Below are 22,711 nucleotides of genomic sequence, written 5' to 3' on the forward strand. Positions count from 1 at the left end.
TTGAACAGAGCAACACTCAATCATGAGGCATCAAAGCCAAAGGATCTGCATAATATTAAGAAATGCTATGGATGGAAGGAAATTGTTATATAAACCTACTAAAAAACAATTAGGCAACAGCAATTTCAATCCCTTTTAGACACATTCCTGGAAAAAAATGTTTCACTGTAATAGTGAAGGTGTAAACTTGGCATTAGAATGCCTAAACAGTATACAGTATTTGACCTCTCAGCTTCCCTATCAAATCTAAAAATCTCAAGCAGACAACCGAAGAACATTAACAGCAATGACAAATGATTTGATGAAAAATGGAAAAAGCTAAGAAATAAATTGAGAAACCTATCCAACCAAAAACATAGAGACCCAGAAAACCTAAGCCTACACCTTCACTATGGTTAATCACTAAAACAATACAGAAATACACTACAGAAAAATAAGGTACAGCTACGTCACCGGCCTCTAGGCATCACTGAACTGTTTCATTACGCACACCTGGTTCCCATTCCCCCTGAATAGTAATTGTATATATGTGCCCTCTGTTCACCATTGTTTTGTCGGTTAGTGTTCCCGTGTCTGTTGGTCTGTGAGTACCTATGCTTGTTATTTCGTGGTTTGTGCACTTGTTATTACGGTTCTCATCCTGTGTATTGTTGTACATTTGCTATCACGGGTCTCGCCCTGTGTAGTGTAGTGCAGGTTTTTGTTTTTGTACGTGTTTGTTTTGGGCTTTGTCCCCATGCCTTTTCATGGCATGTTGTATATTTTGGGTGGGGAATTAAACCTCCTTATCACAAATTCCTGTGCCTGTCTCCAATCATTTATACAACGTGACAAGAATCTAACCACTTCAGGGGAAATTGGAACACTCTAAACAAACAACACAAAGAGTTATCCATCCAAAACAGAGATGTATGGATAAACCACTTCTCCAATCTTTTTGGAAAAACATATAATAGAAATGATACAGTGCCTTGCGAAAGTATTCGGCCCCCTTGAACTTTGCGACCTTTTGCCACATTTCAGGCTTCAAACATAAAGATATAAAACGGTATTTTTTTGTGAAGAATCAGCAACAAGTGGGACACAATCATGAAGTGGAACGACATTTATTGGATATTTCAAACTTTTTTAACGAATCAAAAACGGAAAAATTGGGCGTGCAAAATTATTCAGCCCCCTTAAGTTAATACTTTGTAGCGCCACCTTTTGCTGCGATTACAGCTGTAAGTCGCTTGGGGTATGTCTCTATCAGTTTTGCACATCGAGAGACTGCCATTTTTTCCCACTCCTCCTTGCAAAACAGCTCGAGCTCAGTGAGGTTGGATGGAGAGCATTTGTGAACAGCAATTTTCAGTTCTTTCCACAGATTCTCAATTGGATTCAGGTCTGGACTTTGACTTGGCCATTCTAACACCTGGATATGTTTATTTTTGAACCATTCCATTGTAGATTTTGCTTTATGTTTTGGATCATTGTCTTGTTGGAAGACAAATCTCCGTCCCAGTCTCAGGTCTTTTGCAGACTCCATCAGGTTTTCTTCCAGAATGGTCCTGTATTTGGCTCCATCCATCTTCCCATCAATTTGAACCACCTTCCCTGTCCCTGCTGAAGAAAAGCAGGCCCAAACCATGATGGTGCCACCACCATGTGTGACAATGGGGATGGTGTGTTCAGGGTGATGAGCTGTGTTGCTTTTACGCCAAACATAACGTTTTGCATTGTTGCCAAAAAGTTCAATTTTGGTTTCATCTGACCAGAGCACCTTCTTCCACATGTTTGGTGTGTCTCCCAGGTGGCTTGTGGCAAACTTTAAACAACACTTTTCATGGATATCTTTAAGAAATGGCTTTCTTCTTGCCACTCTTCCATAAAGGCCAGATTTGTGCAATATACGACTGATTGTTGTCCTATGGACAGAGTCTCCCACCTCAGCTGTAGATCTCTGCAGTTCATCCAGAGTGATCATGGGCCTCTTGGCTGCATCTCTGATCAGTCTTCTCCTTGTATGAGCTGAAAGTTTAGAGGGACGGCCAGGTCTTGGTAGATTTGCAGTGGTCTGATACTCCTTCCATTTCAATATTATCGCTTGCACAGTGCTCCTTGGGATGTTTAAAGCTTGGGAAATCTTTTTGTATCCAAATCCGGCTTTAAACCTCTTCACAACAGTATCTCGGACCTGCCTGGTGTGTTCCTTGTTCTTCATGATGCTCTCTGCGCTTTTAACAGACCTCTGAGACTATCACAGTGCAGGTGCATTTATACGGAGACTTGATTACACAGGTGGATTGTATTTATCATCATTAGTCATTTAGGTCAACATTGGATCATTCAGAGATCCTCACTGTGTAACGGCTTTCTTCGTTTGTAGAAAGAGAGTCGGACCGAAATGCAGCGTGGTGGTTACTCATGTCTTTAATGAATGAATCGCGGTACATGAAATAACTGATACAAATACAAAACAACAAAACGGAACGTGAAACCTAATTACAGTCTATCTGGTGAAACTACACAGAGACAGGAACAATCACCCACGAAATACAAAGTGAAACCCAGGCTACCTAAATACGGTTCCCCATCAGAGACAACAAGAATCACCTGACTCTGATTGAGAACCGCCTCAGGCAGCCAAGCCTATACTAGACACACCCCTAATCAACCACAATCCCAATGCCTACAAAAAACCCAATACGACAATACAATAACCCCATGTCACACCCTGGCCTGAACAAATAATTAAAGAAAACACAAAATACTAAGACCAAGGCGTGACACACTGAACTTCTAGAGAGAGTTTGCTGCACTGAAAGTAAAGGTGCTGAATAATTTTGCACGCCCAATTTTTCAGTTTTTGATTTGTTAAAAAAGTTTGAAATATCCAATAAATGTCGTTCCACTTCCTGATTGTGTCCCACTTGTTGTTGATTCTTCACAAAAAAATACAGTTTTATATCTTTATGTTTGAAGCCTGAAATGTGGCAAAAGGTCGCAAAGTTCAAGGGGGCTTTCGCAAGGCACTGTACATGATCAAATACAAATCTTAGAATCAACAATTAAAGACTTCCAGAACCCACTGGATTCTTCAATTACATTGAATGAACTACGGGACAAAATATATACCCTCCAACCCCAAAATGCCTGTGGTGTTGATGGTATCCTAAATGAAATGATAAAATATACAGACCACAAATTTCAATTGGTTATACGTAATCAATTGGTTATACTTAAACGTCATCCTCATCTCTGGCATCTTCCCCAATATTTGGAACCAAGGACTGGTCACCCCAATACACAAAAGTGTAGACAAATTTGACCCCAATAAATACTGTTGGATATGCATCAACAGCAAGCTTGGGGAAATCCTCTGCATTATCATTATCATACATTCCCTCAGTGAAAACAATGTACTGAGCAAATGTCAAATGGGCTTTTTACTTAATTATGGTACAACAGACCACGTATTCACCTTGCACACCCTCATTGACAAACAAAGAGTTAATAATATATGCCATTTAGCTGACGCTTTTATCCAAAGCGACTTACAGTCATGTGTGCATACATTCTACGTATGGGTGGTCCCGGGAATCGAACCCACTACCCTGGCGTTACAAGCGCCATGCTCTACCAACTGAGCCACAGAAGGACCACGTTAAAAACAAAGGCAAAGTCTTCTCATGCTTTATTGATTTCAAAAAAGCTTTTGACTCAATTTGGAATGAGGGGTTGCTATGCAAGTTGATGGAAAGCAGTGTTGGGGGAAAAACATACAAAATTATATAATGTATGTACACAAACAAGTGTGTGGTTAAAATTGAAAAAAAAAACACATTTCTTTTACAGGGCCGTGGGGTGAGACAGGGATGCAGCTTGAGCCCCAACAAAGTGGCGAGAGCACTAGAACAGTCTGCAGCACCTGGCCTCACCCTACTAGTATCTGAAGTAAAATGTTTGCTAATGATCTGGTGTCACGCCATGACCGTAGAGATCATTTTATTCTCTATGTTTGGTTGGTTAGGGTGTGACTCGGGTGGGACACACTATGTTCTGTGTTTTGGCCGGGTATGGTTCTCAATCAGGGACAGCTGTCTATCGTTGTCTCTGATTGGAAATCATACATAGGCAGCCTTTTTTACTTTTGTATTTTGTGGGTAGTTGTCTTTGTTAGTGGCCTGTACAGCCCTAGTAAGCATCACGTTAGTTTTTTGTTGTTTCTTGTTTTGTTGGCGACATTTATAATAAAGAAAAATGTACGCTCACCACGCTGCACCTTGGTCCGGTCATTTCCACGAAATCGACGGCGATCGTGACATCTGGTGCTTCTGTCCCCAACCAAGGAAGGATATTCTGCACAGATTCTGTCAGACCTGGGCGCTGACAGTGAATCTCAGTAAGACAAAAATAATGGTGTTCCAAAAAATTCCATCTAGACCCCGTTGCCCTAGAGCACACAAAAAACGGTATATGCCACAGCCTAAGCATCTGCACCACAGGTTCCACAAAGCTGTGAACGATCTGATAGACAAGGCAAGAAGGGCCTTCTACACCATCGAAAATAACAAAAAATTCTACATACCAATTATAGGATCTGGCTAAAAATACTTGAATCAATTATAGAACCCATTGCCCTTTATGGTTGTGAGGTCTGGGGTTTGCTCAGCAACCAAGAATTCACAAAATGGGACTCTGCATGCATAATTCTGGAAAAACATACTCAGTGTACAACGTAAAACACCAAATAATGTATGCAGAGCAGAATTAGGCCGATACCTGCCTATTATAAAAATCCAGAAAAGAGCCGTTAAATTCTACAACCACTTAAAAGGAAGTGATTCCCAAACCTTCATAACAAAGTCATCACCTACAGAGAGATGAACCTGGGGAAGAGTTCCCTAAGCAAGCTGGTCCTGGGGCTATGTTCACAAACACAAACAGAGCCGCAGAACAGCAACACAATTAGACCAGATCAAATCATGAGAAAACAAAAAGATAATCACTTGACACATTGGAAAGAATTAACAAAAAAAACGGAGAACACCAGAACGCTATTTGGCCCTAAACAGAGAGTACAAAGTGACTGACACAAAAGTAAGGAAATTGTTGTCTATGTACAGACTAAAAATCAAATCAAATCCACTTTTATTTGTCATATACACATGGTTAGCAGATGTTAATGCGAGTGTAGCGAAATGCTTGTGCTTCTAGTTCCGACAATGCAGTAATAACCAACAAGTAATCTAACTAACAATTCCAAAACTACTGTCTTATACACACAAGTGTAGGGGGATAAAGAATATGTACATAAAGATATATGAATGAGTGATGGTACAGAGCGGCATAGGCAAGATACAGTAGATGGTATCGAGTACAGTATATACATATGAGATGAGCATGTAAACAAAGTGGCATAGTTAAAGTGGCTAGTGATACATGTATTACATAAAGATGTAGTAGATGATATAGATTACAGTATATACGTATACATATGAGATGAATAATGTAGGGTATGTAAACATTATATTAGGTAGCATTGTTTAAAGTGGCTAGTGATATATTTTACATCATTCAGTGAGCATAGCCTTGCTATTGAGATAGGCTGCCATAGGCAGACCTGGCTCTCAAGAGAAGACAGTCTATGTGCACACTGCCCACCAAATGAGTTGGAAACTGAGCTGCTCTTCCTAACCTCCTGCCAAATGTATGACCATATTAGAGACACATATTTCTCTCAGATTACAGACCCACAAAGAACTTGAAAAACAAATCCATTGATAAACTACCATATCTATTGGGTGAAATACCACAGTGTGCCATCACAGCAGCAAGATTTTTGACCTGTTGCCACGAGAAAAGGGCAACCAGTGAAGAACAAACACCATTGTAAATAAAACCCATATCTATGTTTATTTATTTTCCCTTTTGTACTTGAACTATTTGTTCATCGTTACAACACTGTATATAGCCATAATATGATATGTCTCTATTCCTTTGGAACTTTTGTAAGTGTAATGTTAACTGTTTATTTTTTGTTGTTTATTTCACCTTTGTTTATTATCTATTTCACTTGCTTCGGCAATGTAAACATGTTTCTCATGCCAATAAATCCCTTTGAATTTAATTTAATTGAGAGGGAGAGAGAGAGAGAGAGAGAGAGAGAGAGCGAGAGGGAGACAAGACCACAAATTGTCAACAGAAGTTGCACTACTGTGGGCACAGATCAAACACCAGCACCATATACTGTACATCACCTCGGTAACACTTTGATCCCCTCTTTCCAGAGAAGGGAAAGGATGTCAAAGCGTCTGTCAGATTTATATCTCCCATCTGCCCGGTGAATTAAAAAGGCCCAGTCATTCGCCACACATCTGCAAAAGGAACCAATGACTGGGGCTTTTTAATCACTTCCAAAAAAACCTGGACACATGCAGACAGCAAGGCCAGCCACTCAGATGAAGTGAGGCTGATATCTCTCTCAGTAGCTTTCAAAATGTGTGGGGAAAGTGTCACTTAACAGGGAGCTTTTCAACAATAGTTTAAAACTTCCTGTCACTCACATTGAATAATATTGTCAGCGTAGCTCTGTAGGGCATTCTTTCAGATGTTCATGAAATGTAACATTTGGCTCATGGGCTCTGTTGGCTCTAGTCTACAGGCTTTTGCCAATAAATGGTTTCCTTCAACGTCTAATTATTTTTATTGAATATCAGTCAGCCAGAGGTCAATGCCCTTAGCTATTTGTCAAATCTACCCATCGGTGTCCAGAATACACTCTTAGAAAAAAGGGTTCCAAAAGGGTTCTTCGGCTGGAACAAAAAATAGTTCTTCAAAGGGTTATCCTATAGGAACAGACGAATAACCCTTTTAGGTTCTAGATAGCACTTCTTTTTCCGAAGACTGTAGCTATCTGGAGTGTTGTCAGTGTATGTGTTTTGATTGATGTAGTGCGATTCCAGGTGTCGACAGTCTTTCCTGTTTTTGCTCCTCTGTGAATACCTGACAGGCCAACCGATCGCGGAGTCTGGGTGCCTCAGTATACTGCGTGGGGGTGAAGGACTTCAATGAGACACAGGTGTGTTGACGCATCTTGCTTCATTGTGCTCTGATTTGACTTGGTCTCAAACTGTATCCCAAACGTCATTTGGAAAAGAGGCTGGTGGCTGTGTAGAACTGTATGACACTTTTTTTTCTTCCTCAGCTGGCAATGATTGCTGATAGCAAGGACCATGTCTTCCCAGTGAATGATGGCTTTGAAGCACTGCAGGGGGTCATTGATTCGGTAAGAGGTTCAGACCTGACGACTAACACAAGGATCCCACTGGGCAAAAACTCAACGTTGTTTCCACGTCATTTCAACAACAAAGAATGATACGTGATAAGGTTGAATCAATGTAAAAACTGATTGGATTTGCAAAAAGTCATTAAGGTAAGGGAATTTCATATTTTTTTTATCCAACTTTTAACATAAATCAAATGTTATTGTGACATTTTTGGAAGATAACTTAACCAAAAATAGACTGACGTCTGTGCCCAGTGGGAAGGTTAGAATAACAGCATCTTTAATGTACACTGCACCATCCATCCAGAGATTGTGTTCAATAATTCTCACTGCAGTACATATCTAAATCCATTAACACATTAATCAAATAGGAAACAAGGGAGAATAGGATTAAAGAAAACAATAAACAGAAATATTCCATCCATCAAAACTCACCAGAAACAGAATTTCAGGAAAACCTGCTGTGACTCTGACCTCCCAGCTTTTGATCCAAGGTAGTGGAGTCTACCCAAACAGGATCAAAGTGTATGCATTCGTTCATTATAGCTTCCACCTCAAAGGTATTGACTTATATTTTGGTATCCGCTCAAACTATTTCAATAGCGGAGGAAGGAAAGAAAAGGAGAGTCGTGGAGAGGCCATTGTCGCCCGGGCACTGAGTTCCTCTAACAGAGCTCGAGGTCAGTCAGACAAGTTGACTGGCATCTGGAGCCCATTAACAGCATGCTGAAAGCTGCTGGCTCAGACTCAATAAAGAAGGACAGCATGCAGTAAATCAAACCGATCTTCAGGCTTACAACACATACTTTCTCTGAACAGTGGGGGTATAGAGAGAGATATACACCCAGAACACAAGAACAGAGAGGAGCACAGAGAGGAGAACAGGAGACATTAAGCAGACCCTATAAATGAGGTGCACAGGTACACACTGATACTGTAATTGCCAGTAAAAGGAGTATAGGGATTATATTATTAAACCAATACCCTCAATAAAGCAACACACAATGCTCTGTAACAAGCCAGACCTTGGCCCAAAGCCCACATGTCTCTCTAACTCCCATAGATCTTAAAGAAGTCCTGTATTGAGATCCTGGCAGTGGAACCCTCCAGTATCTGTGCAGGAGGTAAGTGTACAGACCTCTGGCCTGTATTTATCCTCTCTGGCCTCAGATCATTAAATCATACATTTTAAGGCCCCCTCATATTGGAGCGCACAACAGGACGAGAATTGGCAGGGCCAGCAGACTGGTGTGCAGTAAATATCTCTTACACACAGTAGCAGCAACTTCTTTTGTCATGAAGGATTCAACCTGGACTAGTCCCAACAAAACTACTGTACTAAGGACACAAATAATTTCTTTCTCTCTTTTATCTGATGTGTAATGCTGCCATTATTGTCCATTCTACAGTCTTACAACACACCACCTTCCTCACTGTAAAAAGAAGTATTTACGCTTCAGGTTTTCTGCGTTATGTGATATTGGCTCCCACTAAAGCAGCAAATCTCCAAATGTCTGGACAACTGCAGTTGAAGTCTCATTGACAGCAACATCTCAATTCTTAAGGCATTCAGAAAAAATAGTTTATCTTCAACAACCACTATGGTCAGGGCATGGTGGTTTAGAGTTTGTTGGCTGAATGTGACCAGGGTGTGAGATGCTGAGATGATAGACTCAGATGTTAGCTTGAACACATGGTGTGACAAATTCAGTTCAGTTTTACACTCTAACTGGCTGTATGCCTCCTTAGTCATTGTGTTTCTCTATTCCCTCTCTAGAAACGTTCCAGGTGGTGGTGAGAGGAAATGGCTTCCTCCATGCTCGGAATGTCCATAAGGTCCTGTGCAGTTTCCGAATCAACGACACACTCACCAAGAGTAAGTGGAGCACCAACTCAAAATGAATAAACAAGTGGACCTGTGTTCTGTTTGTTTTAAAGACATGTTAATAATGTGTAAAGTATTTGCTAATCATGCAATAGGACACACAAAGTTGTATTTACTGCAGCTGTAAGAGTAAAACTGCCCAGGAAATGGATGACAGACGTGGTGTTATGAGTTAGACACAGTAAAAGTCAATGTTTTCTTATTGATGTCTCTTAATGCTTCCCAAAAGTTACGTTCAGGAGATCAGTAGGGGTTCTCTATGCCCAAACAAGTGCCTATGCCATTTGTTTCTGGTATTACTGGTTTTTGATTTTAAAGGGTACATTTGTACTTTAACGGCCTGGGACTGCACCAGAGCTAGAAGATCAAGGGAAACAGTGTCACACACAAGGCAGTCTGGGGAAAAGCCCTGGAGGCACATCCAAGTTCCCCCTGTGGTCTTGAAGTGGCTTAATGGATGTGTGAGACCAGCCCCCTCCGATGCATGCCAACATATAGCTGTGGGAGGGCATGCTCTAATTACAAACAAAGAGAAAATATAGTCTGGGCCTGAGAGGAAGAGGATGAGGGGATGTTCAAGTCATGAAGAATTGAATCTATGGAATTTGATAGCAGATCAAAGTACAGTCTTCAGCTGCGTTCACTATTACGGTTTTATACCTTTTACAGTATGGTGCTACTTAGCAGGAATGAGGACTGCTAACAAATGTCTTCTACTCTGAATTAGTGTTGAAGAGAACGGTTTACGGTGACCCAGAATGTCAATTGTTTGTATGTAATTAAACATCCAACTCCCCAAGCGGAAGAAATGGAAAAAATGTGGGAAAAAAGGATACACCACCTCTTTGTTTACTTCCCTCCCCATCCCTTCTTTCAGATGTAAACCCAAGGATATGTGTACCAACTGTCCAGTAGAACGTTTACCCCTAAACAGTTCAGTCATTTCAGACACAGCAGGCGCCATGTCTAATTGGCCACTGTTGGCTCATTGTTTCTTGTGGTTGAGTGTCAATGGCCTCATATGATTGATTCCAATCGTCCTACAGTGCGCTCTTCTGTAATCTGCAGAACTCCCAATGCGCCCGTTGACCATCACCACAGACACCACCACTCCTCTACCGCCTCTCACATTCTCCAAAGGCTCCAGCCCTTGTAGGAAAGGAGCAATGTGTAGCTACATGTGTTCAGCATCTGAATGTCTGAGTCCATGTCTCCAGGAAAAGTAGTAGCAGCAAATACATGCCTTCTGAACTTTGGCAGTGAAGAGACGTCGGGAGCATTCCTTCCTCCCTGTGACAGATGCTGCCCTGATGGCTCCAGAGAGCATCATCATGGAGATACAGTGCCTTCGGAGAGTATTCAGACCCCCTGACCTCCACATTTTGTTGCGTTAGAGCCTTATTCTGAAATTGTTTATTTTCCTTATCAATCTACACACAATACCCCATAATGACAAATAAAAACAGGTTTTTAGAAAATGTTGCTAATTTATAATAAGTATTCAGACCCTTTACTCAGTACTTTGTTGAAGCACCTTTTGCAGCGATTACAGCATGAAGTCTTCTTTGGTATGATGCTACATGCTTGGCACACCTGTATTTGGGGAGTTTCTTGCATTCTTCTCTGCAGATCCTCTCAAGCTCTGTCAGGTTGGATGGGGAGATTCACAGCTATTTTCAAGTCTCTCCATTTACATTTACATTTAAGTCATTTAGCAGACGCTCTTATCCAGAGCGACTTACAAATTGGTGCATTCACCTTATGACATCCAGTGGAACAGCCACTTTACAATAGTGCATCTAAATCTTTTAAGGGAGGGGGGTGAGAAGGATTACTTTATCCTATCCTAGGTATTCCTTAAAGAGGTGGGGTTTCAGGTGTCTCCGGAAGGTGGTGATTGACTCCGCTGTCCTGGCGTCGTGAGGGAGTTTGTTCCACCATTGGGGGGCCAGAGCAGCGACATGTCTCCAGACATGTTTGATCGGGTTCAAGTCCCGGCTCTGGCTGGGCCACTCAAGGACATTCAGAGACTTGTATACTCCTGCATTGTCTTGGCTGTGTGGTTAGGGTCATTGTCCTCTAGGAAGGTGAACCATCGCCTCAGTCTGAGGTCCTGAGCGCTCTGGAGCAGGTTTTCATCAATAATCTCTCTGTACTTTGCTCCATTCATCTTTCCCTCGATAGTCTCCCAGTACATGCCACTGAAAAACATCCCCACAGCATGATGCTGCCACCACCATGCTTCACCGTAAGGATGGTACCAGGTTTCTTCCAGACGTAACGCTTAGCATTCAAGAGTTCAATCGTGGTTTTGTCAGACCAGAGAATCTTGTTTCTCATGGTCTGAGAGTCTTCAAGTGCCTTTTGGCAAACTTCAAGCGGGCTGTCATGTGCCTTTTACTGAGGAGTGGGTTCAGTCTGGCCACACTACTGTAAAGAACCATCAATCCATTTTAGAATACGGCAGTAACATAACAAAATGTGGAAAAAGTCAAGAGGCCTGAATACTTTCCGAAGGCACTGTGTTAAAGATGAGAATCCACCACTTGTGACATGATAAGACTTTATTCTTTAGAAATGCCCAGGAACCGGAGTAATTCTAATTTTATTGGGATTGTATAGTTCTCCACAAATTTTACTTGACAGACACAGTGCAGCCATGTTATTGTATTCTCAGAAGCAATGTCATGTTAAATTGTCTCAGTATTGGTTAAATAGGCTGGTCTCCACTGTTGGAGCTAGGAACACAAGATTTTTGCTACACCTGCAATCACATCTACTAAATATGTGTATGTGACCAATAACATTTGGCTGTGATTTATTGAGTAAGCTTTAACAGTGGGCACATGTCTGCACTCAGTAGTAAAACTTTTCATGACCTTTTATCATGAGCACAGCGTAAACTGTGTAACAAAGTGTTGTGACATGAAGCAAAGCTGTTGGCGGCAGCATCTAGATCCCTATGGTATTAAATGGTAGAACCCTTCACCTGAGAGAGGGACCAGAGAGCCCTTTATAGTCAGCCAGTCAACCAGTCTGCCTGTCTTCAAAGAAGCCCTGAACTCTCTCAGTCCGCTTTGATAGCTTAGTATAAGGTGGGTGACCGCTGAGTTGAACTCTGAATGGGATATCTGGCTGAGTTTGTGTTGGCTCTGAGCTCAGCTTGGCAGGCTGCAGTATTGATCTCCCCCTGGTCCCAATTCCTCCTCTCCATCCTGCAGGGTGTTACTGGAGAGGAGAGGAGCGGTCATCCGTTTGCTGTGGAGCGCTCATGTTGATTTCCTCAGTGCAGGGGTATGTTAACCCTGAGCCAGGATAAACAGGCAGTCTTGGGCGATGACCATGCTCACTGGATCTGTTTTCCAACATTTCATAAGTTGAGGAGGTTCTCTTTAAAAATGAAGGCTATGCTTTTAATCATTGTCTTTGTCTCTGCTCTATCAAATGGGTGTCAGGACTAGGGTATTTAAGTATGATCCTTAAGCATCTCTGTATTATATTAGATTGGTATGTTAAATGAGTTACCATCAAGAGAAATTACAACTGCTCTCTGTCGTGAACACTAATTATGTCACAGTACAATACAAAAAATCCAATAAGATGATGTAATTTCATGATCATTAGTCAATGAACTCCAGACATTAGTTGATATACAGTGCCTTCAGAAAGTATTCATACCCCTTGACTTATTCCACATTTTGCTCCGTTATCACAACTTCCGCCGAAGTTGATCCCTCTCCTTGTTCGGGCGGCGTTCGGTGGTCGACGTCACCGGCCTTCTAGCCATTACCGATCCGCTTTTTATTTTCCATTTGTTTTGTCTTTGTTTTCTACACACCTGGTTTAATTTCCCCTCATTACATGTTCATTATTTAACACTCTGGTTTCCCCCATGTTTGTGTGCGTGTTTGTTTTATTGTTAGGCTGTATCTTACGGCTGGTATTATTGTTGCCGGGTTATGTTGTTACGCCCATTTATTCATGGTACCGGTATTTTTTCCTGCACCATAGTATTGTGTTTTGTACAGTTTTTTTCTTGTATTAAATACCTTGTCCATGCATCTCAGCTCTCCTGCGCCTGACTCCTTTCACCAGTTATCCATAGCCTTTACAGAAACACGCACCTCATAAATGGCAGGAGCAGACAACCCCCCTTTGGCGGTCGAGGAGCGCGTCCAACAGCATGCGACCATGTTGCAACGTCTCGGCACCGCTATGGATCACGTGCTGCCGACGATGAAATGATGGGAGAGAGGAGAAGTACTTCCAGCGCCTCCACCAGCACCACTACACGCACCACGGTTCACCCATCCTTCACCCGGTCCCAGTGGGATTCGAATCCTGAGGGAATATGATGGGACGGCTGCTGGATGCCAGGGGTTCCTACTCAAGCTGGAACTCTACCTGGCGACCGTCCACCCGGCTCCTTCAGGACGTGAGAGCGTGACTGCCCTCGTCTCCGGTCTCTCAGGGAAAGCCCTGGAGTGGGCCAACGCCATATGGGGGGAAGGAGAAGCGGTGTTGGACCTTTACGCAGAGCTCACCCGCGCTTTCGGGCAGTTTTTGACCACCCGCCTGAGGGTAGAGCAGCGGGTGAACGTCTGTTCCACTTGAGGCAGGGGACGAGGAGCGCACAGGAGTTCTCCTTGGACTTCCGGACCCTGGCCGCAAGCATGTGATGGAGCAGCAGGGCCCTGATCGATCACTACCGGTGCAGTCTGCGCAAGGACGTCTGTCGGGAGTTGGCCAGCAGGGACACCACTCTCTCACGTTTAACCAGCTGGATAACCTGCTGGCTACCCGCGGATGTCGGGATCGGGGCCTGTCAGTTCCATCCCCCAGCACCACCGCTCCGACGCCCATGGAGCTGGGAGGTGCGGCGCCTAGGGCGACCGGAGGAGGGACAGTTCCCTGCAGCATCTGTGGCCGCAGAGGGCACACTGCTGGACGGTGCTAGAGAGGTTCCTCTGGGAGTCGAAGCAGCAGGCAGGGCACTCTTGTGTCACCTCAGGTGAGTCGGCACCAGGCTCACCCAGAGCCCCCTGTTGCTCACATGTTTTTGTTTATACATTTTCCTGAGTTTTCCCCGCATTCCCAGCAAAAGACACTCGTAGATTCAGGTGCAGCTGGGAATTTTATTGACTGATCATTTGCCCATATTTTAGGGATCCCCATTGTTTCTGTGGCTATGCCTTTCCCTGTGCACGCCCTAGATAGTCGACCATTAGGGTCGGGGCTAATTAGAGAGGCCACCGCTCCACTGGGCATGGTTACGCAGGAGGGTCACAAAGAGAGAAAAGAAAAGAGATTTCTTATTGATTCTCCTGCGTTTCCCGTGGTGCTGGGCCTACCCTGGTTGGTATGTCATAACCCCACTATTTCGTGGCAACGGAGGGCTCTCACAGGGTGGTCAGGAGAGTGCTCAGGGAGATGTTTATGGGTTTCCGTCGGTGCTATTACTGTGGAAAGTCCAGATCAGGTCTCCACCATGCGCATCCCCTCTGAATATGCCGATTTGGCTCTTGCCTTCTGTAAAAAGAAGGCGACTCAATTACCACCCCATCGACGGGGGGATTGTGCAATAGATCTCCTGGTAGACGCAGCACTTCCCAGGAGTCACGTGTATCTCCTGTCGTCTCGAATCTCTCGGGCAGGGGTACATTCGGCCCTCCACTTCACCTGCCTCCTCGAGTTAATTTTTTTGTGAAGAAAAGGGATGGAGGTCTGCGCCTTGTATTGACTATCGAGGCATCAACCAAATGACTGTGAGGTACAGTTACCCGCTGCCTCTCATCACCAGTGTGATCGAGTCAATGCATGGGGCGCACTTCTTCACAAAATTGGATCTCAGAAGCACTTACAACCGGGTGCGTATCCGGGAGGGGGACGAGTGGAAGACGGCATCTGGCACGACCTCAGGGTACTATGAGTACCTCGTCATACCGTACGGGTTGATGAATGCTCCATCAGTCTTCCAGGCCTTTGTAGACAAGTTTTTCCTGGGCCTGCACGGGCAGGGTGTAGTGGTGTATATCGACGACATTCTGATATACTCCGCTACACGCTCCGAGCATGTGTCCCTGGTGCACAAGGTGCTTGGTCGACTGTTGGAGCATGACCTGTACGTCAAGGCTGAGAAATGCCTGTTTTCCAACAGTCCGTCTCCTTCCTAGGGTACCGCATTTCCACTTCAGGGGTGGAGATGGAGAGGGACCGCATTTCAGCGGTGCGTAATTGGCCGACTCCCACCACGGTTATGGAAGTGCAGTGGTTTTTAAGGGTTTGACAACTATCAGGGGTTTTGGTCAGGTAGCGGCTCCCATCATCTCACTGCTGAAGGGGGGACCGGTGCGTTTGCAGTGGTCGGCGGAGGCGGACAGGGCTTTTGGTCGCCTGAAGGCTCTGTTTACCTCGGCTCCGGTGCTGGCTCATCCGGATCCATCTTTGGCATTCATAGTGGAGGTGGATGCGTCCGAGGCTGGGATTGGAGCCGTGCTCACTCAGTGCTCGGATACGCCACCAAAGCTCCACCCCTGTGCCTTCTTTTCGAAGAAGCTCAGCCCGGTGGAGCGAAACTATAACGTGGGGGACCGGGAGGTGTTGGCTGTTGTCAAGGCCTTGCAGGCATGGAGACATTAGCTTGAGGGGGCTAAACACCCTATTCTCATCTGGACTGACCACCGCAATCTGGAGTACATCCGGGCTGCGAGGAGACTGAACCCTCGCCAGGCAAGGTGGGCCCTGTTCTTTACCAGTTTTGTCTTCACCCTGTCCTACAGACCAGGTACCCAGACCACTAAGGCAGACGCACTGTCCCGGCTGTATTACACAGTGGAGCGGCCCATGGATCCCACTCCCATACTTCCGGCCTCTTGTCTGGTGGCACTGATGGTGTGGGAGCTGGACGCGGACATCGAGCGGGCATTACGTACAGAGCCCACTCCCCCCCAGTGTCCAGCTGGGCATCTGTACGTTCCATTTGCTGTTAGCGACCGTTTGATCTATTGGGCCCACAAGTCATCCGGGCATCGGTTGGACAGTGCACTGTCTTAGTGGGAAGTACTGGTGGACCACCTTTGCTAAGGACGCGAGGGTTTATGTTTCCTCCTGCTCGGTGTGTGCCCAGTGCAAGGCCCCTAGGCACCTGCCCAGAGGGAAGTGACAACCCTTGCCCATTCCACAACAGCCATGGTCGCACCTGTTTGTGGATTTCCTGACGGATCTGCCTCCCTCACAGGGTAACACCACAATCCTGGTCGTTGTGGATCGGTTTTCTAAGTCCTGCCGTCTCCTCCCTTTGCCCAGTCTCCCTACGGCCCTACAGACTGCGGAGGCCCTGTTTACACACGTCTTCCGGCACTACGGGGTGCCTGAGGACATTCTATCTGATCAAGGTCCCCAGTTCATGTCAAGGGTCTGGAGGGCGTTCATGGAACGTCTGGGGGTCTCGGTCAGCCTCTCCTCAGGTTTTCACCCGAGAGTAACGAGCAGGTGGAGAGAGTAAACCAGGATGTGGGTTCGTTTCTGCGATCTTATTGCCAGGACCGGCCGGGGGAGTGGGCGGGGTTCATACCCTTGGCAGAGATGGCCCAGAACTTGCTCCGCCACTCCTTTACCAACCTTACCCCTTTCCAGTGATCACTGGGGACCCAGACGGTTTTGGCGCCGTGGCATCAGAGCCAGATCGAGGCTCCTGCAGTGGACGACGGTTTAGGCACGCTGAGGAGACCTGGGACGCCACTCATGTGCACCTTCAGCGGGCAGTGATATGTCAGAAAGCCAGAACAGACCGCCACCGCAGTGAGGTCTGGCTCTCAACCCGAAACCTGCCCCTCCACCTGCCCTGCCGGAAGCTGGGTCCGCGGTTTGTGGGGCCATTTAAAGTCCTGAGGAGAGTGAATGAGGTTTGTTACAGTTTACAGCTTCCCCCAGATTACCGTGTTAACTCCTCGTTCCATGTGTCTCTCCTCAGGCCGGTGGTAGCTGGTCCACTCCAGGAGTCTGAGGTGCAGGAGGTTCCTCCGCCCCCTCTGGACTTCGAGGGGGCCCCGGCGTATGCAGTCCGATCCATACTGGACTCGAAGCGTCGGGCGAGGGGCCTTCAGTACCTCGTGGAGTGGGAGGGGTACGGTCCGCAGGAGATACGCTGGGTGCAGGTGGAGGACATATTGGACCATTCGATGCTGCGGGATTTCCACCGTCTCCAACCGGATCGCCCTGCGCCTTGTTCTCCGGGTCGACCCCGAGGCCCGGGTTCGGCGCGCTGCTGGAGCCTCACGTCAAGGGGGGTACTATCACGACTTCCGCCAAAGTCGGTCCCTCTCCTTGTTCGGGCGGCATTCGGCGGTCGAAGTCACCGGCCTTCTAGCCATCACCGATCCACTTTTCATTTTCCATTTGTTTTGTCTTTGTTTTCTACACTCCTGGTTTCAATTCCCCTCAATTCCCCTAATTACATGTTCATTATTTAACCCTCTGGTTTCCCCCATGTTTGTGTGCGTATTTGTTTTATTGTTAGGTTGTATCTTACGGCTGTTATTATTGTTGCCGGGTTTTGTTGTTTTGTACTGGTGTTTTCTTGTATTAAATACCTTGTCCATGCATCTCAGCTCTCCTGCGCCTGACTCCTTTCACCAGTTACCCACAGCCTTGACATCCACATTACTGCCTGAATTCAAAATTGGTTAACTATATTTTTTCCTTACCCATCGACACACAATACCACATACCGACTAAGTGAAAATGTGTTTTTTTAATTTGCTAATTTATTGAAAATAAAATACAGAAATATATAATTTACATAAGTATTCACACCCCTGAGTCAATAGTTTGTAGAAGCACCTTTGGCGCCGGTGATTATAGCTGTGAGTCTTTTTAGGTAAGTCTCTAAGAGCTTTGCACACCTGGATTGTACAATATTTGCCCGTTATTCTTTTAAAATTCTTCAAGCTCTGTCAAGTTGATTGTTGATCATTGCTAGACAGCCATTTTGCTAAAACTGAATCATTCAATGTCGTCTTGGTAAGTAACTCCAGTGTAGATTTGGCCTTGTGTTTTAGGTTATTGTCCTGCTGAAAGGTGAATTTGTTTCCCACCATGGCCTCTTGGTGAAATCCCTGAGCATTGTCCTTCCCCCCCGACAACTGAGTTAGGAAGGACGCCTGTATCTTTATAGCGACTGGGTATATTGATACACCACCCAAAGCCTAGTTAATAAATCACCAAAGGGATGTTCAGCGTCTGCTTTTTTTCTTTTTACACATATACCAATCAGTGCTCTTTTGTGCAAGTCAGTAAAAAAACTCCCTTGTCTTTGGGGTTTAATCTGTGTTTGAAATTCGCTACTCGACTGAGGGACTATGGATATCTGTATGTGTACGGTACAGAGATGGGGTAGTAATTTATAAATCATGTTAACCACTATTGTTGAACACGGAATGAGTCCATGCAAATTATTATGCGATTTGTTAAGCACATTTTTACTCCAGAATGTATTTAGGCTTGCCATTACAAAGGGGTTGAATGCTTATTGACCCAAGACATTTCAGCGTTACATTTTGCATTCATTTCTAAAATTCCCTACAAACAAAATTCCACTTTGACAATATTTGATATTTTGTGTAGATCAGTGACACAAAATCTCAATGGAATCCATTTTAAATTCGGCCTGTAACACAATTTGTTTTTGAAAAAGTAAAGAGATGTACAGTGGCTTCAAAAAGTATTTACATCTAAGCTCCTGATACATGTCTGCATCTGCGCCACTTCTCGAAAGGTCAATGGATTCGGATGATTGAAATGGAAGTTTGATCTGTGCAGTCTGAATTACACTCTGACTACAGCAGAACCATTATGGTTTGTGTATGGGTGACCCTTCGTTCTCCTCTACTCCTCTAGGTGTGAAGCCATTAATAGTGGAAGATACATATCTCCTCTGTCCTGCCCCTATTCTACAGGAAGAGGGAATGTAAGTACTACCATAACTGAATGAATATCAGGTTCTATCTTTATCTGCCGATATTTCTGTCACCCATCCTTACCACACTCTATCTCTTTACACTCCATCTGTGTTCCAGGGCAGCCAACCTCTATGTCAGCATGAATGAAGGTCTTAGTTTCATCTCCAGTTCAGTCACCATTACAACTGTGAGCTGTGTAAGAACAAAATGCACCACACCACTGTGCAACACAACTATGTGCTATGCCGTACCCCGTCAAAGATTCACGGGAACCAATAACTGTCTCAAACGATGCCTTATTATGTTATTCCCCTGTAGTTACACAATAACAGGCACTTTAACTTTCTGATGGTTCTCAGCCTTTGCACTGCTGTGCAGCTCAGTAGAGACTGAGTTTGACCGGTGTCCCTCACTCTCTGTCTGTCCCAGTCTGATGGAACCATCCTGGCCATCGCCCTGCTCATCCTCATGATGCTCTTAGTCTTCATGCTGCTCTGGTGGTTCTGGCCTCTCTGCTGCACTGTGGTGAGTCACATACACTATCTGTCACATTCACACTCATGGACAGTGACTTACAAGCTGTAACCTTTTTAAATGAAACACAAATTGCCCTATACGGTAGGTAAACGTATGTGTAGCTTACAGGATTTCCACTAAGTCTTTTCTGAGACAACTCTTTATACTGTTTATACACTGTGATCATGGATTTATTTTCCAGAGTTCTTTTGTATGACCGTGGCACACTCAGAGCACCTTACGTACCTGAACAACATTCGCATGGTGAGATGGTTATGAGTTAGTCCATTATGCCCAGAGGTCACCAGAGGTCAAAGCCCAGTGGTAAATGTGTGCTGAAGTAATTAGTCCCTCTGTTGAAGTCATTTGTTCAACTGGAGGTCACAGAACCGCTGCCCCCTCAGCTCATGGAGATCAAGGGCAATGTAGCTTCTCAGTATTGTTCTAGTATTTAGACAAAAAGATTGAGAGGAGAGAGGAAACTTACGCCATCATCAAGATATGGGAAGTAGGTTACACAATCACACAGTGTTCATGTTTGCCAAAGCTCCTAAAACAAATTCCATGAGGTCACATCTTTTTCCCAGAATACATAGGTTAGTCATTCTCAGAATAACTCCATGCCAACTCCAATCTACTGCCTCTCCCTCCCAACCATGCCTAACAAAATGCAACACTTATGGTCTATGGTGTGTATTGCCCTTTCAATATCTGTTTTACCAGCCTGGAAACAGAAAAATTGGAAAGATGCAGAAAAATATGCCAGTTTTTACTATGTTACTCTCTCTTTCCTTACCTTTATAGTTCTTGTCAGTTATTCTCGGTGGAAATCCTTGCCCAGCACTGTTTAGGAAAGTGATGCTAGGTTACCATGGGAAATCAGCTAGTATTCCAGGCTTTGGGAAGCACAGAGGAAAATAAGTATAATTTCAAGTCATGTATATTAATTGACTTGGCCAGATTATTTTCTAAGTGCTTACAGTTATAGTTGCTCAACATTTTGTTGGCCATAGACACACCACAAACATGTATCTTGCTATAGATTGAGAAGAGAATCTGAGGAAAATACAGTTTTATCTATATTTCCTAACCATTTAAATTATTCTAATATTCTACTACATCATCACAGGGCTCTGCTTAAATCCAACAGGAGGAGCTGGTAGTCAAAAGCTGTCTGTAAAATGTTTTAAGATGTCCTTAAAACACTTTACACAGGTTTCCTTGAATTTCATCACAGTTGAAAACAGAAAAACAAGTGCGCATGGAGCATACACTCACATGCCCTTTACTCTCCCCCACCCCTCTTTCGCTCCCCACCCAACCAACATCCCAGGTTTAGGAATCTGGATGGCAGATTTCTAGGTCAGTCGCTTGTAAATAGTTGAACAAGGGAGAGAAAAAACTATTCCCGAGCCTTGTGATTTCATGTAACCCTGTTAACCCTGTTTTTAAATGTGTATTTTGAAGTACATGTTTGTTTTCTTTCATTAAACTCTGTCTCTTCACCCCCCCCCCCCCCCCCACAACAGATGATCCATGAGCCACCACCAACAGTACTGGAAGACAGTTCGGTAAGAAAAAATACATGAAAAAAAGAAACCCTTCACTTAATTACTGTTGGAGTGTGGGTTTGATTTTCCACAGTATGTCTGACTTTATAGTTAGAGATTGTCTCTGGAAGGGTAGGGAAGTCTCTGTTCACTCACCGTAGCACAATGATGTGGCTCTAAATGTAATGGCCATTAAGCAGAAGAGAAATACACTTTCAGCCATTTGTTTTATAGGTAAAGTAATAATACTTTTGGTGGATAGTTTTAGTGAAATAGAGAGAGACACTACTGTAGGCTACCAGGTTAAAGTTGACTGACTGACATGTAGCAAAACCATTTAGAATGTTAATAGGTGTTGGGAACCATTGCTTTTGGTCCATTTTCTTCAATTATCATAAACCTCACTGACCATTTGGAATATTCCCCATGATTTTATAGACTGACATTTGACCAAGATTTTTATTCCGCCCCATTTGCTGTGGTTTTGTCTTTGAAGTAGTGTCATGATAGATATGTAGTACTGTATCCACCAACCAGAGCATGGTCAGGACAACACCCTCCCACTATGAAGACCTGTCTTTTTCCACACCTCATGTAGTCCTAAACCACCCCTTACTCCCAGCAAATACATTCTGATAAAAAAGGCAGGAGATCTTCTTTGATCACTGTACAAATTGATAATCAATTTCTATACCCCCCATGTACAGTGTGATAAAAAGAAAGCTGAGAATAATTGTGCCTTTACTTCACTGTATGGGATTTTCTTCAAGTTTAAGGTTTCAACTAAGGCCTTATTTAAGAGCCATCTGTTTGGAATCCTTTCCTTGAAATCCCTCCTGACCTCTGGAAATTCACTGACTAATCAGATGAAACTATCAATACTTCACAACAATAAATACTTTCACAGTGAACAACAAACAGCACCGCAAATTACTCTACTTACAAACATTTTCAACTGTCAACAGAATTCTATCAAATGTGACTCAGTTAAACGTCATAAAGCTTTTTTTTACAGCACACATAAATGTTGCAATTAATTCCTTTTATTATAGACCCATTTTTTTGTGTGTGGGGGGGGGGGGTACGTGTGTATGGTTGTCATCAGGAAAGAATAGAGAGGCAGGTGTATACCGTAGTGACACAATCCAAGTACTTGTCTTCTCAACTGATATCATTATGATTATACCAGTGCTTCTTTTAGATGTTGATTTTGTAAGATATCAATTGTCGTAAAATCACCTCATTAACCCGGCACATGGAGTGTCCACACAACATTGGTGAAGTTAGCATCTCCCCTACTCCAATTCAATTAGATCATATAGGAGGTATCTCCTCCTTTTTTCTGTGAAGCTCTTTGCCCATTGTCTGTGTCTCTCTGAGGGTCAGTGAGGGTGATGGCGTCAGCCTATTGTTATTGCCACCTCCTCCCTGGCAGGCCCTGATCATAGTCCTGATGGATTCAATTAGTCTGAATCTGGGCCTGTGAAAGAGCTGAAACATGAGGAGGTGGGCTGTGGACTCTGTCATTTCC

The 22,711-nt window shown here is 44.2% G+C and overlaps 1 protein-coding gene across 2 annotated transcripts in view; it reads left to right on the forward strand.

Annotated features, from left to right (window-relative positions):
- The window catches only part of LOC118393193 (anthrax toxin receptor 1-like), a 53,302-nt gene that overhangs the window by 18,306 nt on the left and 12,285 nt on the right, over positions 1-22,711 (forward strand). Inside the window, exons 7-14 of one of the 2 annotated variants that reach the window (XM_052461475.1) lie at positions 6,995-7,063; positions 7,190-7,270; positions 8,334-8,394; positions 9,048-9,146; positions 19,053-19,122; positions 19,232-19,301; positions 19,544-19,639; positions 21,160-21,201. In XM_052461475.1, coding sequence (XP_052317435.1) covers positions 6,995-7,063; positions 7,190-7,270; positions 8,334-8,394; positions 9,048-9,146; positions 19,053-19,122; positions 19,232-19,301; positions 19,544-19,639; positions 21,160-21,201 — 588 coding nt within the window. Of the gene's footprint in view, positions 1-6,994; positions 7,064-7,189; positions 7,271-8,333; positions 8,395-9,047; positions 9,147-19,052; positions 19,123-19,231; positions 19,311-19,543; positions 19,640-21,159; positions 21,202-22,711 lie in introns of both variants that reach the window. The other variant, XM_035785615.2, reaches the window with a different exon arrangement.

Source organism: Oncorhynchus keta, chromosome 14, assembly GCF_023373465.1.
Source record: "Oncorhynchus keta strain PuntledgeMale-10-30-2019 chromosome 14, Oket_V2, whole genome shotgun sequence".
In the NCBI taxonomy this organism is placed as follows: Eukaryota; Metazoa; Chordata; class Actinopteri; order Salmoniformes; family Salmonidae; genus Oncorhynchus; species Oncorhynchus keta.